Source organism: Camellia sinensis, chromosome 5, assembly GCF_055761805.1.
Source record: "Camellia sinensis isolate YWXY chromosome 5, ASM5576180v1, whole genome shotgun sequence".
NCBI lineage: Eukaryota > Viridiplantae > Streptophyta > Magnoliopsida > Ericales > Theaceae > Camellia > Camellia sinensis.
The window spans coordinates 31,242,700-31,262,977 of NC_138965.1; the positions used below are offsets into that span (position 1 = coordinate 31,242,700).

General features: G+C 43.5%; 1 protein-coding gene across 1 annotated transcript; it reads right to left on the bottom strand.

Moving 5' to 3' along the window:
* Window positions 1-17,534: 17,534 nt before the first annotated feature.
* Window positions 17,535-20,066, bottom strand: LOC145791301 (uncharacterized). Its single transcript, XM_082871651.1, has 8 exons — window positions 19,787-20,066; window positions 19,478-19,539; window positions 19,326-19,388; window positions 19,002-19,208; window positions 18,718-18,824; window positions 18,572-18,623; window positions 18,063-18,221; window positions 17,535-18,008 (listed from the first exon to the last, which is right to left on the bottom strand). The coding sequence occupies exons 1-8, from the start codon at window positions 20,064-20,066 to the stop codon at window positions 17,535-17,537; spliced, it is 1,404 nt and encodes a 467-aa protein (XP_082727777.1).
* Window positions 20,067-20,278: the final 212 nt, after the last annotated feature.

Consider the following 20,278-nt stretch of genomic DNA (forward strand, 5'->3'; position numbering starts at 1 on the left):
AGAAGATTTCTACCAACTGTGGTGGGCCCTTCTGGCTCTTCCAGGCTTGGTTCTATACCTACTTCCCTAAGGCACAACTCCTATCACCTAATACCAAGAGCCAATCTTCCACTCCTATGCTGAACAATTCCTCACTTTTAACAGCAAGCCCATCCTCACTTTCACAGACCATCTTACCATGTTTTGCAACCTTTCTTTCAACAGACCTTCCACCTTTTACAGACCATTCCATAACTTTCAATTCTCATCTAATAGACTCCTCTTCCTCTTCATAGACCCTTCTGATTTAGACAATGACCAAGTCCAAACACAAAATGAAACTTGGAGGCACATTCTAACTTGTAGACATGTTTTGGTTGACTGCTCCATATCTTCCACCAAAATGTCCAGCTGTTTGCCCTAATCAATGGTCCAGGCAATTTGGCCTTTCCCAAGGTATCTCCTATCCTTATTTTTATCCAACCATCCATGAAGAAATTAGGTCTAGAATCAACCTTAAAGACCCAAGACAAGCTGAATCCATCTTGACAGAAAACACCAAACTTCTCAAAGATTTTGGTCCCTTCTTCTTTAAACCTGTCTCAGACTGCACCACTGCTTTTGACCACTGGTGGAGACTGATGGCTGCCATCATCTTCTTCAAGCCACTTGAAACTTTCCTTCAAGATACTTCCATTGATAATTAGGGACCCATACCATCACCTTCCAAGCTTAAAGCTGCAGATACTTCTATTTCATATACGTCATATCTCTGACTATCTCATGTGTTTTTTTTTCTCTTTTTTTGTCTTTTTTTTTTCTCTTCTAGGAACACTAACCTCTCTGTCTTCTGACAGCCAATATTGAGCTTGTTGCTGAACCTTTGGTCAGGGACCAACATAAAGGCAAAGCTCCACTGGATCTAACCACTCAACCCAAAAACACACCCTCAGTCCCCAAGTTAATGGGGGACTTTTTTCAGCCCTTCATACACATGCACAGAGAAGGACTACCACCTCTACCTCTGTAAAAAGAGAAGTCATGGCCAAGAAAAGACAAGAGCCTCTAGCTACTCTTGCCCTAGAGGCAGATCTTAGTGATTGGGACACACCTCTTAGCCAAATAGTTGGCCAAATAACCCCAAATCTCCCAGGGCAACTCTATCAAGTATGCCTCCTTATCACTTCACACTGTTACATCATTTCAACTTTTACTTATATCTGACTGATAACTTCCTCTTCTGCAGAAAAAAAAGAGGAGACTACTTATTACTACTGCTAATGAAGAAGATACTTCCACTTCTCCACAACACATTCATCCAGCTCTTATTCCCATCACCAATGAACCCAGAGAACTCATTCCAGAATCAACTCCACAACCACCTCAAAACTCTCCTGCATCATAAACACTTCCACAATCTTTACCTCAATCATTCTAACAGCCTTCAGTACAACCACCTTTACAGCCTTCACCACAACCATCCATGCAGCCTGCACCATAACAACCTTCAAATACAGAGCCTACTCCTATTGCGCTTAAGGATGTCATACTTGGGGCTTTCCCAATGAAGGTCCTTTATCCAAGGGCCACGAAACCCATTAACTTCCCTTCAGTTTGTACCCCTTGACCATCACCATCCAATTCTTCCAGTTCCCAACGTTCAAACAAACAATCAGAGAGGATTAATATTGACATTTCAACTAATAGCCAATCAACTCCTTCTAGCCATCAATCTTTTCCAAGAGATCACAACATAAGATCTCCTCTATCAGAAACTCAAAACATCCAAGGTGAAATATAAACATAAATGTGACTGCTCATCTTGTCCTTTTTTACTTCTTTTAACTGATTGCCTTTTTTTTTATTTTTTTATTTGAAAACTACAGGGACAGATACAATCCAATCAGAAACAGAGAAAGGACCTGAGGGCCCCCATGAATCATCCCCACTATTAGAAATAGAGAAAGAGTCTAAAGGCCCAAATGCTGCTACTACCTTTCTCACCCTTAAGGCTCCCATTTACCTGAAACAGCTCCTTCTACTATCACAACCACAACAGAACAAGGCCAACCTTCTGCAAGCACTCTATTCATACGACAGGTACTACCATTTCTAACCTCATCTTCTTTTTCTATTACTTGCAGAGCATATACTTACCAATCTATTACTATCGACAGGCCATCATTCCATCTCAAGATAACTGGGTAGAACTTTATATCATCCAACAACATCTAGACCAAATATCTCCATTGCCTCAAAGGCTACGTCTCTTTCATGCTGAAACTCAACAAACCTTTACCACTTTCATCAACCTCATCAATTCCCCACTGGAAGAGATAATCCTCAACCAATCTAATGATGCCTTGGCCTGCCTTACTGCTATTGTAAACCTCTCACCAAATCCTTTTAACCCAATTCAACTAAAGCAACTGGCCAAAATCATCACAGAATGGCCAACTCTTTTGGAAATGGTTCAGACTTGTTCCAAGGATATCAAAACCAAATGAGACTTCCTAAACCAAGCCTACACCATAACTACTTCACTCAGACATAGCCACCAAACCTCTTCAGCCATTTCTGAGCAATACACAACACTTGAACTTGAGGAAACCAAGCTTATGGCGAAACTTGCCTCTGTTAGGCAAAGAACACTCCATCTACAGAAGTGTAACAGCGCCCGCGTGGGGCCTCGTGCTACAGTTCGGACTCGATTTGTGTCGCGGTTCTTAATCTGAACCAAAGAGTCCAAATCTGGCAAATCGTTTTGAGAAAACAGATTTTTGAAAGAAGTGCCAAACATGGACTGCTTTGCCAGATACAGAGTCGCCACCTAAATATTTTATTTTGGGAAATTTAGGAAACCCTGACTCGGTGCCAAAAGGCCACGTGTCCGTCATCACCAAAGTTGCCTCGGCTCGGGAGCTTGGGTACGATCGGGGAAGGTCAGCTATGAGCACCCCCTTTCGCCCGGTCCGAAGACCGGCCTCTACTAACCGTGATATCCATTTTTGAAAACTTTATGTGTTCTTAAACCAATTGTTAGCCTAGAATTACTATGTTATGCGCGCAGCAAACAAGTATAGACCAAATCGCTCAAATTGGAATAAAACATTTCCATGTTTGTTTTTGAAAATGGTTTGCTACTCGTAAGTAGGCTAAAATGCAGGTTTTGCCACCTTCAAGTGGGCTTTTGGAAAAGATGGTTTTGCCACTATCTAGTGGGCTTAAAACTCACAGTTTTAATGCATTATTCCAATTTAGGTAATTCAACCTCCATCCACAGGCATTCAAGCAGTTATATCACATAAGCAGCTAGCCTCATGGCAAGCATACTGTCATGTTAACATTCACACACATGCGAGATGCTAAAGCATAAATACTTACATCGTACTCCGTGCCAAAACAGTAAACTAGTTAGCAAAACATGCGTGTCCTAGTTCATGCTAAATTGTCTAATGCAACACATACAGGATGCAATTAGATGGGCTCGGCTAATCTTAAACATGGCATGTGAAATGCAATCAACTATCACATAGTCAATTTTTGAATTGAAGTACAAATGCAGTTAGCGTGATGTACCGAGCCCAATGCATGCAATACAAATGCATGGATGCACGCATGCATAGCATAAGGTATGCTAAAATAAATGTGCCCTAATCTACCATCATAAGCAGGTAAATAAAAGGGAAGAAAGAAGTGGGGTTGGAAGACATACATCACACGCACGCACACTTATTACAAATATGCCCTCGCTCGGAGGAACCAAATAAATATTACAAATTAATTAACTACGCGAGCTAATTAAATATTACAAATTAATTAACAAATTAATTATTCTAAGAAAACAGTAAACTGCCTCGGGAAGCGCGCCGCCATGCGTAGGCTGCCTCTGTTTTCTTTCCTGTGCTCCTCTGGAGGCTGCCAAAATTTCAGGACTGCTTCCTTGGAAGCTGGGAGACACCACCGGCTGGGTGAAATTGCCACCGGCACTGAGATGTTGCCACCGGCACAAAATTGAAGCTGTCGGCAGAGAAAAGATTGCCGGCCGGCACCTTACACTGCCGGTCGGCAGAGTATTCCTGCAGAACCTGCAACCCACAGCAACAGAGGACAAGGCAAAGCATGGCAGCACATTTCAAGGCATATATGCACCATTCATGTCCCTTATCATGGTAATGACTCAAAGGGGCATGTGCCTCGATTCTCAGACCACCAATCACGCATTTCCATGCATGATGGCCCAAGGAATCAAGTATGCAACTTTCATGTCAAATGAAATGCAAACCAATCAAACAAACTAAAGCCCAACCTCTATCACGTGATCAAGAGGCAAGGCATGCATGCCAATGCAATGCAACCTAGGCATACGAGCTAAGGATGCAACATGCCGATACAAGCAAACATGCAAGGTGAGCATGCAAATAAGCAAGGGATGGTCTTAAACATGAATTAGGCAGCTCTAGTTAGGCCCAAAACAGTGGCCAATGGAAGAAGATGAAGTGCCTCGAAATGCGTGCGCACGGGCACGCAAACCGAGGCAATGGCATATGCAATGCAATGGCTAAAATGGCATATAGAATGCAACATGGACTTATACTAACATGAGAGAGCCTCAGCCACACTCACATAAGAGGCCGATGGATGAAAATGAAGTGCCTCGAAATGCGTGCACACGGGCACGCAAACCGAGGCAATGGCATATGCAATGCAATGGCATGGAAAATGATATGCAAATATGCCAATGGGATTTCAGCACTGAAATGTGGGGAAAACAGCCCCGAAATGAGGCGAAAACACACCCGATGCATGGAATAGTCCCGAAATGCGAATTTAGGCACCCGAAATGGCCTATAGCTATGCAATGCGTGCACAATATGGACATGAAGTGCAAATACAGAAGCTAGGCAGTCCCTAAATAGGCATTTTTTCAGTTATGAACATGGTCAAACAGCAAGCATAGGTAGAGCAACAATGGCATGCAAAAATGAGGGTCAATAGAGGGGTATGAAGCAAGTGGTATATGCAAAAGCCAAACCGAAAAATGTCCTTCTACAACATTGAAGAGGGACCAAAAATATACACATTTACAGTTCATGGCAGCCCCGAAATCAGTATACAAACATGCTAGAAATGCAATGCAAAATGAGGCTCAAAAGTGGCTATAACATGAGGTATACAAAGCATTCACCAAACAAGCAAAGACCCTTAATAAAACATGTTAAGAAGGTCAAAATAAGGCCACTTTCAGTTCTGATCATGGTCCAAAAATAGAAAAATGATAGGCTAGTGAAGCATGCAAGAATATTGTCATACAAAGAGCTATTGAAACAAGTGTGAGATAGGGTTCTCAAAGAGGGTTGAGCCCTTCAACAAACATGTAGAATAGCTCAAAAAAGACCTAGTTTCAGTTAAGGTCGGAGCCTAAAACCGTAAGCAAATATGGCTAAGAAATGATACAAGAAAAAGCTCAAAAGAGAGGAAATGCTACTCACCCTTGAAGACCAAACTTTGATGGCTTCTTGGCTTGAGTTTGTGGCTCCTTAGGCTTTGAAGAACAGCCTCCAGCTGCTGGAAATGGAAGTGGTGGTGTTGTGCTATGGCTTGGTGTGTAAATGGCCAAGGATAATGGACTTTGGAGCTTGGAAGAGAGGGTTGAATGTATAGATATAGGGTTGTATGTATAATGCTCCAGCTGGTTTTCTTCTTCTAACCTAGCATAAGGAAGAAGAGGGCTTCCTTTATAGAGCCAAAACCAAGTGCAAAGCTTCTTGAGGAAGCTAACAAGAGTGCATATCCTCCATACACGTGTATGGAGGATCCTGTCTGTGCCCTCCAGCTGGAACAGCTGGCATACACTCTATCTGTAGAATGCTCCGGAAGGTCGTCGGCTAGCAAAATATGCCGGTCGGCACAATAAATGGCCGGTCGGCACAATAAATTGCCGGTCGGCACAAACATAGTGCCGATGGGTGGCCGGTGAGGTCAAAAAAGTGCCGGTGGATGTCCAGATTGAAGCCCCGGAAGTTATCTTTCCAATGGCGCAAACCTTGCATTAAAATTCCTTCTGTGCAAAAAGTTATGCCCTTTTCCGTGAAGCCGCGCAGATTCGATCCAACCGGGATGATGCCCGACTTCAACTGATCATATCTCCCCCACCCGGACTTGGCTCTAGGAGATTCTTGAGTGCAAAATGAAGCCCCGGAAGTAATCTTTCCGACGGTGGTGGCCCCATAGCTAAAATCCAAGCGTACAGACAGATAAGCCCGATTCAGCGAGGGCTGCTCGACTTGCTTCTACCCGGATTCATGCCGAACTTTTCCCAGACCAGTTTTCTCCTCTCCTTTCCTCTTTTCTTCAACTCCAAACCCCTAAACAAAGTGTTTTGAAGGATTTGCCTCTCTCCTTGCCGAAGAAATTGAATCTTTGCCCTGCACATCTCTCAACACCGAGCAAACCATCAGTGGTGCCCAAGTCTTAAGGGCGGTCAAAAATGGGGTGTCTACAGTTGCCCCTCTTTGACAGAACTCGAAAGTCATAACAATGACGGGAGTGAATGTCAAAGCCCAGAGACGACCCATTTTTGACAAGGCCGAAGACTTGGACAAACAAACAAAATACTAATAAATAAATGGTTGTGCCCACAGGCTGCCTACGTATCCCTTTGCAAGGAATCAAACCAGCGTAGTTCAGGGGCAGGATGCAAATGATATGCAGGAAGACTTTGATAATTGGACTTATACGCCACGCGAAGCCAGTTTGAACGTTGGACTTATATGCTACGCAAAGCCGGTTTGTAATTGGACTTATACGCTTTCGTGAAGCCGGTTTTGAAAGTTGGACTTATACGCTACGCGAAGCCGATTTTGAAAGTTGGACTTATACGCTACGCGAAGCCGGTTTTGAGAGTTGGACTTATACGCTACGCGAAGCCGGTTTTGAAAGTTGGACTTATACGCTACGCGAAGCCGGTTTTGAAAGTTGGACTTATACGCTACGCGAGGCCGATTTCGAAAGTTGGACTTATACGCTACGCGAAGCCGGTTTGTATTCAAAACAATGTAATGTACTAACAAGTACAAGTGAGGTGCGCAAGATAGCGCGATAGAATGCATGCAAAATGCAAGTAAGGTGCACAAAACAGTGCGATGCGCAAGAAAGCGCGAGTGATTTGAAATGCACAAGGCAGTGCGAGTGAGGTGCGCAAAATAGCGCGAATGAATGCAATGCACAAAATAGTGCGATGCGCAAAATAGCGCGAAGGAAATGTGATGCACAAAACAGTGCGATGCGCAAAATAGCGCGAAGAAAATACAATGCACTAACAAGTGCAAGTAAGGTGCGCAAGATAGCGCGAACAAATGCAATGCACAAAATAGTGCGATGCGCAAAATAGCGCGAAGGAAGTGTAATGCACAAAACAGTGCGATGCGCAAAATAGCGCGAAGAAAATACAATGCACTAACAAGTGCAAGTAAGGTGCGCAAGATAGCGTGAACAAATGCAATGCACAAAATAGTGCGATGCGCAAAATAGCGCGAAGGAAATGTGATGCACAAAACAGTGCGATGCGCAAAATAGCGCGAACAAAATGCAATGCACTAACAAGTGCAAGTAAGGTGCGCAAGATAGCGCGAACAAATGCAATGCACAAAATAGTGCGATGCGCAAAATAGCGCGAAGGAAATGTGATGCACAAAACAGTGCGATGCGCAAAATAGCGCGAAGAAAATACAATGCACTAACAAGTGCAAGTAAGGTGCGCAAGATAGCGCGAACAAATGCAATGCACAAAATAGTGCGATGCGCAAAATAGCGCGAAGGAAATGTGACGCACAAAACAGTGCGATGCGCAAAATAGCGCGAAGAAAATACAATGCACTAACAAGTGCAAGTAAGGTGCGCAAGATAGCGCGAACAAATGCAATGCACAAAATAGTGCGATGCGCAAAATAGCGCGAAGGAAATGTGATGCACAAAACAGTGCGATGCGCAAAATAGCGCGAAGAAAATACAATGCACTAACAAGTGCAAGTAAGGTGCGCAAGATAGCGCGAACAAATGCAATGCACAAAATAGTGCGATGCGCAAAATAGCGCGAAGGAAATGTGATGCACAAAACAGTGCGATGCGCAAAATAGCGCGAAGAAAATACAATGCACTAACAAGTGCAAGTATGGTGCGCAAGATAGCGCGAACGAATGCAATGCACAAAATAGTGCGATGCGCAAAATAGCGCGAAGGAAATGTGATGCACAAAACAGTGCGATGCGCAAAATAGCGCGAACAAAATGTAATGCACTAACAAGTGCGATGCGCAAAATAGCGCGAACAAAATACAATGCACTAACAAGTGCAAGTAAGGTGCGCATGATAGCGCGAGTGAATGCATGTTCTATGCAAATGAGGTGCATTTTCTATGCAAGTATGGAAGAGTGCATTTTCTATGCAAAAGATACGAGCATTTTCTATGCAAGAAACAGGAGCATATTCTATGCAATATTGAAAGCAAATTCTATGCAGAATCGAAAGCAAGCATATTCTATGCATGAATCATAACAATGCGCGGCACGCATGAAAGTGCACATTCTATGCAATGAAAGGGCATCAAATATGTACTCTAGTGCCTCCGCTTTACCTTTCGGAGGACTTTGTAATACGCTCAGCTCAAAAGGGGACACCCTGTTTATGTTGGCAAGAGATAACATCTGCTGTTGCTTTAATTGTCATTCTGACTTGAAGCAGGCTTACACTTGGGGTCGAGATACACTCATACTCCAGGGAAATGGCGAGGTCTGGGAAGGTGCACCTGAAATGCAGTCTCGGATCTTGCCAAAGCTGGAACACCCTAAGATGCTTCAAATTTTCCTTTTTTTCTTTTGCTTTGCAGTCTGGAACCTACATAGCTTCAGATAGGCCCTTGTTCTACTGTTCACACTTATCGGGGGTGGACCCTGCAGTTTTATGAAAGAACAAATACTGTTTTGCACAAATGTGGAGAATGGCACAGCGCTCTGAGCACAAGATGATTTTTGGAAATTGAGAAATGAGTTCTTAACCGGGTATTGAGCCGACGACTGGCCACAACCAAAACGACTCGACAAGGGAAAAACAAAGGTAAACAACCTAAACACATCGAGACACGCTCGGAACGACTCAAAGCAAGAATCGAGACAAACAAAACAAAAGACACGACACACAGACGTGCACAGTGAGCCTGTTTCACCGGGTATTATTCCCACCCTTTCTTATTTGTGATTCTCACATCACTCGGCTCTCAAGCTCGGTTTTTCTCTCAAAACCCTTTTCTCGCTTTTTCTCTCAGCGCACATCTCTCTATTCTTTAATCTCTCATTTTTCATCCCTCCCCTGGGTGGTTGATGGATAAGCTGGAAATTGTGGGCTCTTGCCCCTAGTATTCTACCAGCTTTTGATTCTTGTTCACAACAGTGAATTCCTCCCACAGAGGGGGTCGCGCTACAACTGGGTATGTAGCAAATCTGTAGCTGACATCAGTTGATGATGCTCTGTTGGGAAGTTCGGACATGGTTAGATCTGTCCAGATGAGGGAGTGGAATATCTTGATCCTTTCCAGTTTGTGCTTCGCACTTAGCTTGATACCTCGTTGCTTGGAGGATGGAAGAGCTTTCAGCCCTTTGTTGTTGACTTCAGTTGTGCCCTTTTCTGGCAAGTAGAATGCCCTTTCTGGCAAATGCATTGACAACAGGGAAAAGACAGGAAGCCTGACTCAACTGTGCCCCTAGTTCATTATTTTGACCATTTTTTTGTTTTGGTTTTCTACTAAAACAATTTTGACCAACATGAGAGTTAGATTAACACACTTGTTCGATTTTTGATTTGAAATCATGCAAGTCAGGCTATGAGCACTGAAAATTTTCCTTTTTGGGTCCAAAAAATGGTCCAGTTTTTGGAAAAGATGGAACAATTTTCGAGAAAAGTAGTCAGCTTCAGTAAAAATTCTCAAAAACTATTTTTGCAAATGGCCAATGCTTAACAAGCACGAAACCCACTCTTGAGACGCACAACCTCGGATTTGGAGGAAAATCGCCCCCTTGCTCGAAGAGAGCTACACAGCAACGGAAAGTTGCCCCTTGTTTGCACGGCACCACAGCGCATTGAATGGCAACGGAAAGTTGCCCCTTGTCTGAATGGCACCGTAGCGCATTATAATCAGTCCTCGAAGCGATGATTGCAACCGAACTCTCGGATACAGAGAAGGCAAAAATTATCAGAACCATTACATGGACACAGTTGAATTTGAAGTGTTTTACGGCTGGACTTCGGAATGAAGTTGCCTACGTATCCCAAAGATGGGAATCAAGCCTTACGTAGTTCGGGGGTAAGGTACACTCGGGTATTAACCTCTCCCTTTTAGGCTCTAACTTTTGCCAAGGCGCCCGTTGCGGGTTTTCGACCTTGCGAGCTTTGTTCTTCTTTTCTTTTTAATTCTTTTCATTTCTTTTTCCTTTTTTGATTTTTGCATTTTCTTCATTCCATTTTCTTTTGCGTTTTTCTCCTTCTTTTTTTTTTGTTCTTTTTTCTTTTTCTTGCTCTAACTTTTGCCTGGGTCGCCCTTCCGGGTTTTCGGCCCAGCGAGCTCTCAAGGGTAAAAGTGTAGCTTGGTCCATGCCAAATGGTTTTGAGATCCTGAAATCATCTGAATCCAGGAGAATGGCTGCTGATTTGCAAGAGGACTCATCTTCGGCTTTTCGAGCACATCTGACATCTTTGCCCCTAGTTCAAAGGGTACTTCTGTTCTAGCTTTGCAAGCTTCTTCTGATGAGGTCTAATCTTCTTGATCTGACTTTCTTGCCTCTTGTCCGAGGGCTGCTTCGAATCTGGCCACACAGGCCTCATATGGTGGTTGACCATTGAACATTCGGAATTTAAGTCCGAGGTTTGAAAACAAATGGACAGAATCTTGAGGCTGAGAGCGATCCTAGGCTGCACAATCTCAAGAGCGATTCCACACAAGTCTTCACAGGACTGCGCAAAACATTTTTCGAAAGTTTTTAAGAAAGCGACAAATCGCTCGCGCTGAAGACAGTGTGGGACCAATCTGGATCAGGCCAGGATCCTTCTCAGTACTCACATTAACAAACATGATCTCATTCGTTAAGGGCTTAGCATGCCTCTCTTTCTCTCAAATGATCAAAATTTTGCAAATCCTGAGGAATTCCTTCCTCTTCGTTTTCACCGCAGTGTTCAAAAAAAGTTTTGAAAAGAAAAAAAAAAAAAAAAAAAAAAAACTTAGGTCGATACAATGATTTCAAGGCACAGAAAAGGCAGGCGAAGAGCACTGTCATTCCATTCAATACTTCTGGCGCAACTGGCACACGGCAGAAGCAAACACAAGAGTGTGAAAATCATCGCTGTTCCATTCAAATCTATTGGCATAACTGGCTCCAAGGCAGAAACAGACTCAAAAGAAAGCAAAAAGACAAACACAAAACAAAATAGTGATGCCTGAGGTAACACCCCCGGAATCACCTGACTTTAACAAAACAGGACTGACTCGATACAACAAGACAGACCCGACTGACTCAGTATGAAAAGACTGACTCACTACAAATTGAGAAGACTGACCCAATACCCAAGTCAGAAAACACAAAAACTAGCATTCGTAAAATGCTTGAAACAGTGCGTGCCAAACGCCACATCTGGAGTAAACTGAGTGCCGCCCACAGGTGGTTCATCCCCCGATCACATCACATTATCCCCCAGGTTCACTGATCCAATGACGATAGACTTCGCTGAGTTGGTGCGGCGATGACCTTATTGTCAATCAGATCTTGTATTTCGTGGCGAAGACGGAAACAACCATCAGTGACATGGCCGACTTGCTGATGAAAGGCACAGTACTTGGTCGGATCATGGGAGGAAGGAAGTCTATCCGACAGTGGTTGCGGCTCCAGGGGCTTCAGATCCCCCTCTCTAATCAGGACCCTCAAGGCCGCTGATAGAGACATGTACAGTGGTGCGAACACCCTCTGGCCTCGAGGTGGGTATTTTGAGGTTTGTGGAGCTTTGCTGGATGCACCAGCAAAGGGATTGGCAGGCGTTGACTGGGTTTGCTGATCGATTCCGAGCACGGGATTAGGGCTGAAGGGAACATTCCTGGTACAAAGGCGCTTCTCCCGGCTTGCCCCTTGATTCAGACTGCTCTCATTCTGAGTGGCGAAAGTGTCATCCACAGTTTTTGTGACAACTGCGAGGACTTGCTCTTTGTTCAGTCCCTCAGCTTTCAAAGCCTCAATATCCCACTGAAGGTGTTCATGGGGACCATTGCCTGCTCCTACCTTGTTCTTACCAGTCGCTTCCACTTTGTCAAGAGATCGGCCTTCTTCCAATGCAACCCGTCCCAAAGTTGGGGAGCCTTTAGACATGAACTCCCTGGTACGTGATGTGGTTGATGATGGGGCCAAAACCCCAAAGGCCAGATCTGCCACAGTTCTCTGAAGATCTTCGATCATCCTCATCAGTTCAAATGTAGTAGGCTCGCGAGCCTGGTATAGCTGGGAGGCCCAGACCGGGTGCGCAACAGGCAACCTGGGCGAATGTGGTGCACCACCATCGATCTCGCCCTGCAAACTGATTCCTCGACCTAATGTGGCTGTCATAACCACAGTCTCTTCTGAATTCTGCGCCATCATAAGTCCTGCCTCAGCAAAGGGGAGACACAGGCTATTCTGTATCAACTTTGCAACTTTCTGAACTGAAAGAAAAATAGACAGCACTTCAGCCCAAACTGATCAAACACGGGTGTAGCCGAACAACTGTTCCCTACTGCTGATCACTGTTCCCAGATTTCTGTTCCCCAAAATACTGAATCTGATACCCGCGGATAACTGATTCCTACAACTGATACTGATATTGGTGTCCCCAGGTTTGATACTCAAACTTGCAAACTGACATGTGCGTTCCTGTAGAGCAACACTCTAAAAGCACATAGCAAGTAAAAGAGAACAAAACACCCCTATGTTGGGGTAGGGTTTCCCTGTCCTATTTTGTCAGGAGCTAGGGTTTCACTATGCACACAGCGGTTTCAAACAACCTATCGGGTAAGCAACCTGTCCTAGTTTGGAATGGTCACTACGGATTCCGAATATGCACTAGGTCGAATGGTCAAAAGGGTGCCCCGGTAAAAACCGGGGTTTGTGTTCCCATACTGTCAGAGCCCATAGCCGGTCAGCCTTATGGACATGCCTTGACAAGACAAGCCTCCGGCAAACCGTTCAGGAATGGCAGATGGCAAACACTGTGTTCCTAGGCGCACCAATGCACATGCAATGCAAAGAAACACATAAATGAAATCAAAACAGGATATCACGAGTTTGAGTCAAACTCTCTAAAACTCCCCAGCAGAGTCGCCAGAAACTGTAACAGCGCCCGCGTGGGGCCTCGTGCTACAGTTCGGACTCGATTTGTGTCGCGGTTCTTAATCTGAACCAAAGAGTCCAAATCTGGCAAATCGTTTTGAGAAAACAGATTTTTGAAAGAAGTGCCAAACATGGACTGCTTTGCCAGATACAGAGTCGCCACCTAAATATTTTATTTTGGGAAATTTAGGAAACCCTGACTCGGTGCCAAAAGGCCACGTGTCCGTCATCACCAAAGTTGCCTCGGCTCGGGAGCTTGGGTACGATCGGGGAAGGTCAGCTATGAGCACCCCCTTTCGCCCGGTCCGAAGACCGGCCTCTACTAACCGTGATATCCATTTTTGAAAACTTTATGTGTTCTTAAACCAATTGTTAGCCTAGAATTACTATGTTATGCGCGCAGCAAACAAGTATAGACCAAATCGCTCAAATTGGAATAAAACATTTCCATGTTTGTTTTTGAAAATGGTTTGCTACTCGTAAGTAGGCTAAAATGCAGGTTTTGCCACCTTCAAGTGGGCTTTTGGAAAAGATGGTTTTGCCACTATCTAGTGGGCTTAAAACTCACAGTTTTAATGCATTATTCCAATTTAGGTAATTCAACCTCCATCCACAGGCATTCAAGCAGTTATATCACATAAGCAGCTAGCCTCATGGCAAGCATACTGTCATGTTAACATTCACACACATGCGAGATGCTAAAGCATAAATACTTACATCGTACTCCGTGCCAAAACAGTAAACTAGTTAGCAAAACATGCGTGTCCTAGTTCATGCTAAATTGTCTAATGCAACACATACAGGATGCAATTAGATGGGCTCGGCTAATCTTAAACATGGCATGTGAAATGCAATCAACTATCACATAGTCAATTTTTGAATTGAAGTACAAATGCAGTTAGCGTGATGTACCGAGCCCAATGCATGCAATACAAATGCATGGATGCACGCATGCATAGCATAAGGTATGCTAAAATAAATGTGCCCTAATCTACCATCATAAGCAGGTAAATAAAAGGGAAGAAAGAAGTGGGGTTGGAAGACATACATCACACGCACGCACACTTATTACAAATATGCCCTCGCTCGGAGGAACCAAATAAATATTACAAATTAATTAACTACGCGAGCTAATTAAATATTACAAATTAATTAACAAATTAATTATTCTAAGAAAACAGTAAACTGCCTCGGGAAGCGCGCCGCCATGCGTAGGCTGCCTCTGTTTTCTTTCCTGTGCTCCTCTGGAGGCTGCCAAAATTTCAGGACTGCTTCCTTGGATGCTGGGAGACACCACCGGCTGGGTGAAATTGCCACCGGCACTGAGATGTTGCCACCGGCACAAAATTGAAGCTGTCGGCAGAGAAAAGATTGCCGGCCGGCACCTTACACTGCCGGTCGGCAGAGTATTCCTGCAGAACCTGCAACCCACAGCAACAGAGGACAAGGCAAAGCATGGCAGCACATTTCAAGGCATATATGCACCATTCATGTCCCTTATCATGGTAATGACTCAAAGGGGCATGTGCCTCGATTCTCAGACCACCAATCACGCATTTCCATGCATGATGGCCCAAGGAATCAAGTATGCAACTTTCATGTCAAATGAAATGCAAACCAATCAAACAAACTAAAGCCCAACCTCTATCACGTGATCAAGAGGCAAGGCATGCATGCCAATGCAATGCAACCTAGGCATACGAGCTAAGGATGCAACATGCCGATACAAGCAAACATGCAAGGTGAGCATGCAAATAAGCAAGGGATGGTCTTAAACATGAATTAGGCAGCTCTAGTTAGGCCCAAAACAGTGGCCAATGGAAGAAGATGAAGTGCCTCGAAATGCGTGCGCACGGGCACGCAAACCGAGGCAATGGCATATGCAATGCAATGGCTAAAATGGCATATAGAATGCAACATGGACTTATACTAACATGAGAGAGCCTCAGCCACACTCACATAAGAGGCCGATGGATGAAAATGAAGTGCCTCGAAATGCGTGCACACGGGCACGCAAACCGAGGCAATGGCATATGCAATGCAATGGCATGGAAAATGATATGCAAATATGCCAATGGGATTTCAGCACTGAAATGTGGGGAAAACAGCCCCGAAATGAGGCGAAAACACACCCGATGCATGGAATAGTCCCGAAATGCGAATTTAGGCACCCGAAATGGCCTATAGCTATGCAATGCGTGCACAATATGGACATGAAGTGCAAATACAGAAGCTAGGCAGTCCCTAAATAGGCATTTTTTCAGTTATGAACATGGTCAAACAGCAAGCATAGGTAGAGCAACAATGGCATGCAAAAATGAGGGTCAATAGAGGGGTATGAAGCAAGTGGTATATGCAAAAGCCAAACCGAAAAATGTCCTTCTACAACATTGAAGAGGGACCAAAAATATACACATTTACAGTTCATGGCAGCCCCGAAATCAGTATACAAACATGCTAGAAATGCAATGCAAAATGAGGCTCAAAAGTGGCTATAACATGAGGTATACAAAGCATTCACCAAACAAGCAAAGACCCTTAATAAAACATGTTAAGAAGGTCAAAATAAGGCCACTTTCAGTTCTGATCATGGTCCAAAAATAGAAAAATGATAGGCTAGTGAAGCATGCAAGAATATTGTCATACAAAGAGCTATTGAAACAAGTGTGAGATAGGGTTCTCAAAGAGGGTTGAGCCCTTCAACAAACATGTAGAATAGCTCAAAAAAGACCTAGTTTCAGTTAAGGTCGGAGCCTAAAACCGTAAGCAAATATGGCTAAGAAATGATACAAGAAAAAGCTCAAAAGAGAGGAAATGCTACTCACCCTTGAAGACCAAACTTTGATGGCTTCTTGGCTTGAGTTTGTGGCTCCTTAGGCTTTGAAGAACAGCCTCCAGCTGCTGGAAATGGAAGTGGTGGTGTTGTGCTATGGCTTGGTGTGTAAATGGCCAAGGATAATGGACTTTGGAGCTTGGAAGAGAGGGTTGAATGTATAGATATAGGGTTGTATGTATAATGCTCCAGCTGGTTTTCTTCTTCTAACCTAGCATAAGGAAGAAGAGGGCTTCCTTTATAGAGCCAAAACCAAGTGCAAAGCTTCTTGAGGAAGCTAACAAGAGTGCATATCCTCCATACACGTGTATGGAGGATCCTGTCTGTGCCCTCCAGCTGGCACAGCTGGCATACACTCTATCTGTAGAATGCTCCGGAAGGTCGTCGGCTAGCAAAATATGCCGGTCGGCACAATAAATGGCCGGTCGGCACAATAAATTGCCGGTCGGCACAAACATAGTGCCGATGGGTGGCCGGTGAGGTCAAAAAAGTGCCGGTGGATGTCCAGATTGAAGCCCCGGAAGTTATCTTTCCAATGGCGCAAACCTTGCATTAAAATTCCTTCTGTGCAAAAAGTTATGCCCTTTTCCGTGAAGCCGCGCAGATTCGATCCAACCGGGATGATGCCCGACTTCAACTGATCATATCTCCCCCACCCGGACTTGGCTCTAGGAGATTCTTGAGTGCAAAATGAAGCCCCGGAAGTAATCTTTCCGACGGTGGTGGCCCCATAGCTAAACTCCAAGCGTACAGACAGATAAGCCCGATTCAGCGAGGGCTGCTCGACTTGCTTCTACCCGGATTCATGCCGAACTTTTCCCAGACCAGTTTTCTCCTCTCCTTTCCTCTTTTCTTCAACTCCAAACCCCTAAACAAAGTGTTTTGAAGGATTTGCCTCTCTCCTTGCCGAAGAAATTGAATCTTTGCCCTGCACATCTCTCAACACCGAGCAAACCATCAGTGGTGCCCAAGTCTTAAGGGCGGTCAAAAATGGGGTGTCTACAAGAAGCAAGGACTATGCTTTCCTAAATTACATATCGTCCTTCCTCAATCCAAACAACCACAGCTAAGTTGGATCAAGCCCAAGCCATGCTGGAAGATGCCCAATCAGAATGAGGTCTTCTTGTCATTCTCTTCCCCAAATCCTAGATTAGTTTTTGTTTCTCCTTGTAGTGTGCAAAACATTTGCTATCATGTAAACCATTGTACAGACCTCTTCATTAATGGATATCAATATTTTGTTTTGAATGGCCTATTGTATTCTTGTGCAAGTTTTATTTCCTTTGCATATTGCTATGATTTCATCAATTCCCCTTGAAAGTTTCCTATAAGGTTGGATAATACCTCTTATGGTATTTTTCATTTATATTCCTTCTATGTGGTTGCCCTTCCAAGGATTCCAACTGATATGCACCTCCCTTAAGGACTTTATAAACCCTAAAGGAGCCTTCCCAATTTGGTGACCATTTGCCAAGCTCGGGGTCCTTTGTCCCTAATGGCAAAATGGTCTTCCATACCAAGTCACCTACTCCAAAGACTTTCAATTTAACTTTCTTGTTATAGACTCTCTTAATCTTTTTCTTTTGAGCCACCATACAATCATAGGCATCAATTCTTTTGCACTCTACATCCTGCAACTCCATAAACATGGCCTTCACATACTCATCAGCAGGAATGTCATAGTGCTTAGCCACCCTACTAGACCTTACTGTCACTTCTAAGGGTAAAACTACAGCATGAAAGTAAACTGATTCATAAGGAGATGCTTGGATACTATCCCTTTTTGAATTCCTATAAGCCTATAAAACTTCATATAACAACCCATGCCAATCTCTTGGATTATCTTCTATTACCTTACTCAATGTCACCTTGATTGTCATGTTTGGTGACTCCGCTTGCCCATTTGCTTGGGCATAATATGGAAATGAGTTCAATATTTGAATGCCATATTCTTTGGTAAACTCCATTATTTCATCACCATTAAATACTGTCCCTTGATTGACAGTAATTGTCTGTGGCAAACCAAACCTATGCACTATGTGTTTCTTGATAAAATCAATCACATGAGACTAATTCACCACCTTCAATATGACTGCCTCTACCCATTTAGTAAAATAATTTGTAGCCACCAATATGAATACGTGCTGTTTTGATGATGGAGGAAACACTTGGCCAATCAAATCCATTGCCCAACCCCTAAATGGCCAAGGTTTGACAAATGAATGCAAGTCCCTAGCTGGCACTTTTTGCACATTGCCATGTTGTTGGCATTGCTAGCACCCTCTTGCATAACTGATGCAATCTCCTCTTATAGAGGGCCAAAAATATCCATGCCTCTTAATCAACCACCTCATCTTCTCACCTGCTTGGTGAGTGCCACAAATTCCTTTATGGACCTTTGCCATGTCCTGTATCTATTCCATTTCCCCAATACACAACAATATCAACCGATGTTGGGTCCTTCTAAACAAATCATCCCTTATAATCCCATAATTCATGGCCTGATACCTTGTTCTTCTATCTACTTTTGCCTCTGGATCCCCTAAATACTTAATCAAAGGCAACCTCCAATCATCTTCTGACACCTCTAAAGTCAATATTGCCAAACTTTGTAGCTGTCGACACCTAACAAAAGGCATTGTTCTCTTCTGAATCCTAATTATTCTTTCTTAAAAGCCTCCTGGAATTCTCAAACCAGAGGTTGCCTGAGCCATCTTGTTGGCCTCCTTATTTTCAAGTCTAAACATGTGTTCGAACTCCACTATTTCAAAACCTCTATCTAACTGTAATACCTGCTCTAAATATTCTCTAAGAGCTGCACTATTACACTTATACTGGCCTACTAGTTGTCTTATCACTAACTGTGAATCCCCAAACACTCTTAAGTGCGGAATCCTTAAACTTTTTGCCAATTCTAGGCCAATAATCAAGGCTTTATACTCTGCCTGATTATTTGACAACATTTGGGTTTCATCCAACTGGAAAGAGGACTGGAACACCTGTCCTTGGGGTGATACTAACACTAACCCAGCACCAACACCTTCCTTAGTTTTTGAACCATCAAACATCAACTTTCATGGCTCTTTTTCAACTAAAAATACTTCATACAAGTCTACCTCGACAGGGCTAAATGGATGTTCAGCCAAGAAATCTGCTAGTGCCTCGCCTTTCACAACTTTCTGAGGCACATAAAGCAATACTCAATTAAGGCCAATAATCATTTTCCTTGCCTCCCTGTCAAAACTGGCCTAGATAGCATATATTTTACCAAATCAGTCTGAGCAATCACATTAACATCTGCAGGTAACATGTAATGCCTCAACTTGATAGCTGGAAAATACAAAGCCAAGCATAACTTCTCCACAGAATTATACCTAATCTCTACTTCATTCAACTTACTGCTCAAGTAGTACATAACTTGCTCACATCCCTTTCATTATCTTGAGCCAATAGACACCCAACCGACTACTCACTTGTTGACATATACAGCTTTAAGGGTTTCCTTTTAATAGGTGGCATCAAAATTGAAGGTTAGACAAATAGTCTTTAATGGCATCAAATGCCCTTTGATGCTCACTTTCCCATTTAAATCCTTCATCAGATCTTAACTTCAACAAAGGAGAAAAGACTAAAGTCTTCCCTACTAAATTAGCAATGAACCTCCTTACAAAATTAATCTGTCCAGGGAAACTTTGCAACTCCTTCTTATTGGATGGAGGTTGTGCTACTCTAATAGTTTTAGCCTTGTTTATATCCACTTTTATCCCCTTCTGATGAACCAGAAAAACCAGAAAATTACCAGCATAAACCCCAAAAGCACATTTCAAAGGGTTCATTTTCAACTGGTATTTTCTCATTCTCTAGAACACCTATCAAAGATGCTCTAAATGCTCTTCAAACTCATCAGACATGATTGCCACATCATCAATATATACGTCCAAAAATTTCCCAATCAAATCATGAAAGATAAAATTCATGCCCTCTGATAAGTGGCTCCTGCATTTTAAGCCCAAAAGGCATCACCACCCACTCAAAGGTTCCTAAGGCTCCTGGGCACCTGAATGCAGTT

Bases quoted from the DNA above. Each gene is read 5' to 3' on its own strand.
- LOC145791301 (XM_082871651.1), bottom strand. From the start codon at position 20,066: ATGAGAAAATACCAGTTGAAAATGAACCCTTTGAAATGTGCTTTTGGG. The intron at 18,825-19,001 runs GTATTACAGTTA...AGGTGTCGACAG, and splicing joins TTAGAGAATATTTAGAGCAG to CTACAAAGTTTGGCAATATT. The intron at 18,222-18,571 runs GTGAGAAGATGA...GGTTTGCCACAG, and splicing joins TTGTGGCACTCACCAAGCAG to ACAATTACTGTCAATCAAGG.